Source organism: Acyrthosiphon pisum, chromosome A1 (assembly GCF_005508785.2).
Source record: "Acyrthosiphon pisum isolate AL4f chromosome A1, pea_aphid_22Mar2018_4r6ur, whole genome shotgun sequence".
Classification (NCBI taxonomy): domain Eukaryota; kingdom Metazoa; phylum Arthropoda; class Insecta; order Hemiptera; family Aphididae; genus Acyrthosiphon; species Acyrthosiphon pisum.
This window is the reverse complement of record NC_042494.1, coordinates 167680967-167687074: the sequence shown is the minus strand read 5'-3', so window position 1 is coordinate 167687074 and position 6108 is coordinate 167680967. Positions and strand designations below refer to the sequence as shown.

At 26.4% G+C, this 6108-nt stretch overlaps 1 protein-coding gene across 5 annotated transcripts in view; it reads left to right on the top strand.

The window, feature by feature from the left end:
- Nucleotides 1-4318, top strand: part of LOC100165011 (kelch-like protein 2) — an 11865-nt gene extending 7547 nt beyond the window's left edge. For all 5 annotated transcript variants that reach the window (XM_029486645.1, XM_001952151.5, XM_008191885.3 and 2 more), the window contains 6 exons: nucleotides 2550-2703; nucleotides 2777-2889; nucleotides 2952-3248; nucleotides 3314-3454; nucleotides 3521-3773; nucleotides 3852-4318. In XM_029486645.1, coding sequence (XP_029342505.1) covers nucleotides 2550-2703; nucleotides 2777-2889; nucleotides 2952-3248; nucleotides 3314-3454; nucleotides 3521-3773; nucleotides 3852-4021 — 1128 coding nt within the window. In that variant the 3' untranslated portion in view covers nucleotides 4022-4318. The remainder of the gene's footprint in view (nucleotides 1-2549; nucleotides 2704-2776; nucleotides 2890-2951; nucleotides 3249-3313; nucleotides 3455-3520; nucleotides 3774-3851) is intronic.
- Nucleotides 4319-6108: the final 1790 nt, after the last annotated feature.

The window sequence follows — 6108 nt, the reverse complement described above, 5'->3', positions numbered from 1 at the left end:
ACTTAAAAATAATAAAATTAATAAAAGCCTACGTGGGGCCCTAAATAATAATCTTACCTTTAAATTTGATAATAGGTCAATTCACTCTAATATCAAGACTAACAACACACTATTGAATCTGCTGAACGAAAATTTGCTATGTCGTACGTGTGTAAGACGGAGACAACACATGTGAATATCACGTCCTCTTAAGAATTTCTAACTCTAATTAATTTTCCAATTTTCGTGATTTTGATGAGTCTTGTCAAAATTTTAACTTCAAACGTTCATGACAAATTATTGTGGATTTACCTACAACTATTTTTTAATTTCTATTACCTAACAACTAAATTTGTATTACTTTTTCAACTTTTTTACTGAGGGAAAACTATTTTCTCAACAATAACTGGGTTTACCTAATACCTAATACTATATTTTTTAGACTTCCAGCATGAACTATTTACGAGAATCCTAAGCAATTCTTAGCTTATAGAAATTGAAGATTTTATAATTTTTTAACATCAAAATTTAACTCCCTTCAATACCTATAGTTTGAAAATAATTGTCAATTTTATGAATTTTGTCAACATTTAAAACATTAAATGCTTATAAAACAAAATGGATGGTTTTTTTTTGATAAAGGTAGACGAACTTATGAGGAATATTGTTTTATATTTTCAAATCTTAGATTTAAATAGAACAATTTTTAGGAATTTCTAACTCAAAATAGTTTGCACATTTTCGTGATTGTTACGTATTTTCTCAAGATTTGGACTTAAATAATTGCTTATAAAAAAAACTGTGTCATTGGATTTTTAATATTTTTTTAAATTTCTTTGTAACAATATAATAAGAGCCTTGTAATACATTCCCAAGCTTTCTTATCCAACAAATAAAATTGTATTGACAATGAATGCATTCATAGAAATTAAAACTAATAAAATTGGAAACTGAAAATGTCCGTAAACAATTCAAAACAAATCAAAATATTTTGAAAAATGTATGTGTATAGAAAATAATAATATAAACAACCGGTAAAAAATACATGTAGATATCTACGTTCATTTGTTTCAGAGCAAAACCAAAAACCAAAATCGATTTTATCGAAAACCTTGAGTAAAAGTTCCCGTTTTTCCTTAATTTGTATATTGTTTTCCCCGATGCTTTTGAAAACTATTGGGAATTTTATATTTTGATCTAACTAATGCACCAATTAGATTCACTTTGCCATCGAACAAGATACTGTTGATGAATGATGAAAATCAAAGCAGTTTTACAAAAAAAAACAAATATCATTGTAAAATCAATACATTCCAAGGGTGTCCGCAGGAATTTGTCAAGGAGAGGGCAAACTATTTTCCTTTTTACATTTTTTGGTTCACTATCCTATTAGTTATTATAATTACTTATAAAGTATTTTTGTGACATATTTTCTTTCATATATACAAGGAATGTAAAAATATTAATAAATGATACGTTCATATAGTTAGTTAAAATTTAATCTTACTGCATTAATTTTAATTAATTGTTATGCAATTTTAAATAAAATTATCAAATACATTATTTTTTAATAGATAAAATGTTACCGTTGGTTTTATAATTTTATATAATTTATAAAATTAAATATTTCTAGCTTATTCAGTCTTTGATACCATAAGCTTGAAAAGTTTAAACTATTGTAGGTATGCCATCTATGAACATTAAATTGTATTATCAAAAAAGTAAAAACTTGGTTGACACGCTGCAGTATTGCACTTGGTCCTACCACTATATCTCATAATCAATAAAAGCAACGTTCTTAGTTCTGACTCTGAATCGAGTGTAATAAAAATCACATTGTAAAAAAAAGGTTTTTATTTTTAATTTAAAAAAAGTTTATTTTGCGATGTTTTATATAACAACGGTAATGATTTAGGTTGAGATTATAATGCACTTTGTAGTGTTTTCCAAATCTCCGCAATACTCGTTTTATAACATACCTGACATTGAATTTTTTGACGATTTTGAAATTTAAGGTCAATTTTTGCATTTAAAGATTTTGAGAGCATTTTGAAGATTTTTCTAAATTTAAATTTAAAATTTTAGTTTTAAATTTGCATATGTTTTTCTATGAATTTTATATAAAATATAAAATCTAAAGTCTAAACCTATAGGTATGGAAAAAAAATAGTTGATTTTCAGATTAAATAGGTACCTAATCTAAATGATAAGTTCTGTCTGTAAAACTTTTCTACATTAATTTAAAAGTTTAAAATATATATTAGTATTTATATCTTTAATATTAAAAATTAAAATAATTTATTACACTATTTGTATATATGATGAGGGCAATAATAAAATATGATAATAAACCCAGAAAAAGCCAAGTCAAAAAAGTGAAAAAGCAACTGTCCCTACTTGCACCCCCTACGGACGCCCTTGTCAATGCTTTCTATAATAAGAAGGAACCCAAGATCTGGAAGATGTATTACGTTTATGAGACCTTAGCACCTTATGCTAATCATACACTAATGAGTGATTTAACAAATTGTTATATTTTAATAAATTGAATTAAAATATTTATAATGTAGGTATTGGACTGTGTTATGAAATGGGTAAAACATGATTTGGATTCCAGAAAAGATTTTTTGCCAGAATTAATGGAACATGTACGTTTGCCACTATTAAAGCCTGAAATATTATTTAAAATATCTGAAGAACCACTTCTAAAAAATAGTCCTAAATGTATGTTAATTTCATAAATATGCCATCATTATGAATTTATGTATTTTATTAAGTATTATTATAATATTTTTAGGTAAAGATTATGTATATGATGCAATACAATTTAATCTACAAAAATCAGTTCAGCATTTCACCATTCCAAAAACAATTAGATGTAAACGTAGACAGTTTGGTGGCTCTCAAAAAGTATGATACTGTATTTTGATTAATTTATCTTCACAATTATTTTGTCTATTTAATTTTATTAGGTTATTCTAATGTTCAACCCGTCTGATACATCGCCAAAGTGTTATACAGAATGGTATGACCCTGTAACCAAGCTTAGAGAGAATGCACCCGGGTTAATAGAATGTCGAAAGTTTGCTGGTATAGCTGCAATAAAAGATCAATTTGTGTTTGCTGTGGGCGGTGTGAATGGATCAAGTTCTAAATCTGTTAGTATGCTTGATGTATCTTCACAATCGCCCTCTTGGGTTCCAATGGTAGACATGTTAGTTAGTCGAAATCGGTTAGGAGTCGGAGTATTAGGTGATTCCATATATGCAGTAAGTAAAATCAATATTTTACTTATTTTATAACGAAAATGTATACCTATTATTTGTATTTCTAGGTTGGCGGACGTGATGGCAACAGTTTATTAAATAGTGTAGAGGTTTTTAATGTCAGTATTCAAAAATGGCAAATGGTTTCGATTATGTCAATTGAGAGAAGTAGTCTTGGTGTTGGTGTTTTCAATAATCATTTATATGCGGTGATTAATATCATTTCTTTATTTTTAATTTGTAATACGATTCATGTCCTTTATTAAACTAAATAGGTTGGAGGTTTTGGTGGTAAATTGAGTTTGAAATCTGTGGAATATTATGATCCCTCACTTGACACATGGACACTAGTTGCAGAAATGTCAGTATGTCGTACCGGAGTTGGTGTAGGAGTCTTGGACGGTCTGATATATGCTATTGGTGGCTATGCAGGTAGTGGAAAGTTTCTTAAAAGTGTCGAGGTTTATAGACCAAGTGATGGAGTTTGGTCGTTTGTAGCTGATATGAATTTGTGCAGATACAGGCCTGGTGAGTGGTGATTATGACAATTATATTTTTTATTATTAACTTTTAAATATATTGAATTGAAATTACATTATCTTACAGGAGTAGCTGTATTAGATGGCTTATTGTATGTTATGGGCGGAGAATCTGATGTATCTATAATCAATGATACTGTAGAAATGTACAACCCTAACACCAATACTTGGACCATAGAGAGATTGTCAAGAAATAAAGCACGAATTTATGGTGGAGTAGTCGTTGATAGACTATAGTCTAACCTACGTCATTATGATTAATCAGCTTACAGAAGTAGTCATTGTTAGTTTGTAATATGAACATATTTTTGTATAAATTATGATACACGTGTATTGTTTAATATATTTTTGTTTTTTTGAATATTTGATGAATGAAATTAATTAATTAATAGAATTTTTTTTTATAATTTATACTTTATACTGACTATATTTTCAAATAAAAAAATAAGCTATAAAATTAGTTATATTGCAGTATATTAGTTGAATTGTATCTATTGTTTGCTATATAAATTAAATCTTTTAGACTGTTTGGAATGATGAATTTTTTAATTTTTTAATTTTTAATTTTTGTGCATTTTCATCATAAAATGATACATGAAAAAATATTCAAAATATTTTTACTCGAATTAAGCGATTTATGTTTTGAATTTTTTTTTTTTTTTGCTTATTTCTATAAACGTTATTGTTAAAAATGTTATTGTTAAGTCAAAAAGCTTGAATATTTAATGTTATTTCCCTAATACGTTGTTATGGTAGCAACTTAAAAATATTAAAAATGTATGGCCAATTTTGTATGAGCATTTTAGTTCAAATTTTGTCAAATTGAAAATCTGAAAATATTTTGCTGTTAAAAATGTATAAAATATTCAATTTTTATTGCTAAAGATTGGAAATTTAAAGCAAGGTTTCGCGTAATTAGTTCATATTCTAACCAAAAAAATATATAAACCATTTATATAAAATATATAGAAATCTATCTTTTTTTGTGATAGATATTTTAGGTGATGCTTGACATTTAAACAAAAAATAACTATTTTAGTTATTTTGTTTTAATTTAAAAATATTATTCATGAATGGGTACTTGAAATTTAAAAAAAATATTATATCGTTTGAAATTCAAATTTTTACAACATTGGATATTCACTCGACTTCTCATGTAGCAATTTTCTTATTTCGTCGTTATTTAAAAACGAATAACTGTAGATACATGAACATTTCGCTGAAGTTTATTTTATCAATTCTTATACTTAAAAAAATTTTCAAAATATTTTGACTTGTTTTGAGCTGTTTACGAACAATTTCATATTAAAATTTTTTTTTTCTATGAATATCAACAAAGTTATATCTGTTGGGCCAAAAAGTGTAAGCATTTAATACAAGGCTCCTGATATATTGTTACAATAGCAGTTGAAAAATATAAAAAATACATAGGCACAATTTTTTTTTTCATAAGCATTTTAAGATCGAATTTGGACAAAATTTATCAAATTTATAATTGAATAATTATTTTGTAGTTAAAAATGTATAAAATGTTCAACTTTTATATCTAAGGCTTGAAAATATAAAACAAGATTCCTCGTAAGTAGTTAATTCTGTTACCAAAAAATCTAAAAAATACATAGGCACAGTTTTTTTTTATAATCATTTTAATTCAAATTTGGACGAAATTACATATTAAAAACCTAGAATAACTACTTTAGTTATTTTGTTGTGATTGTATGATATTATCCATGGGTATACTTGAAACATCCAAAGTATACTATTATAATATTATATTATTATATCTATGATAGTATCACGGTTTGTTGTTGATGTATAACGCGTTATATGTACCTAATAGATATTGTGATATGATTTATTTGGAATTTATTATAGATACCTAGATATTATAGGTCAATTTTTTTTTATACCATAGACTATATAATATGATGTCTTATACCTAGACTGACATACCGTCTCCGCTCAGAATCGTTTTTCTTCCACAGTGATATTATATCATTGAATTCAAATTTAATACTATCCATTATACAGCCACACTACAGCCATACTACCCACTTGTAACGTACTGTACAGCAGAGCGGCACACAGTGGGATAAAAGTAATTTTATCACGCCAAAATTATTTTAATACACATTTTATTATTATTATTCATTATCTTAACAAAAATCCAAATACAAACTATCTACATGCTTTGACTGCTTATATCTAACTCTAAATAACTATTTTCACCGGTTTCATCGGTATCACTGTTTGAACAATTTTCCTCATCTTCGGTTTCAAAATCCAACAATGATTTTACTTCTGGAGAAATCTCATATATTTTC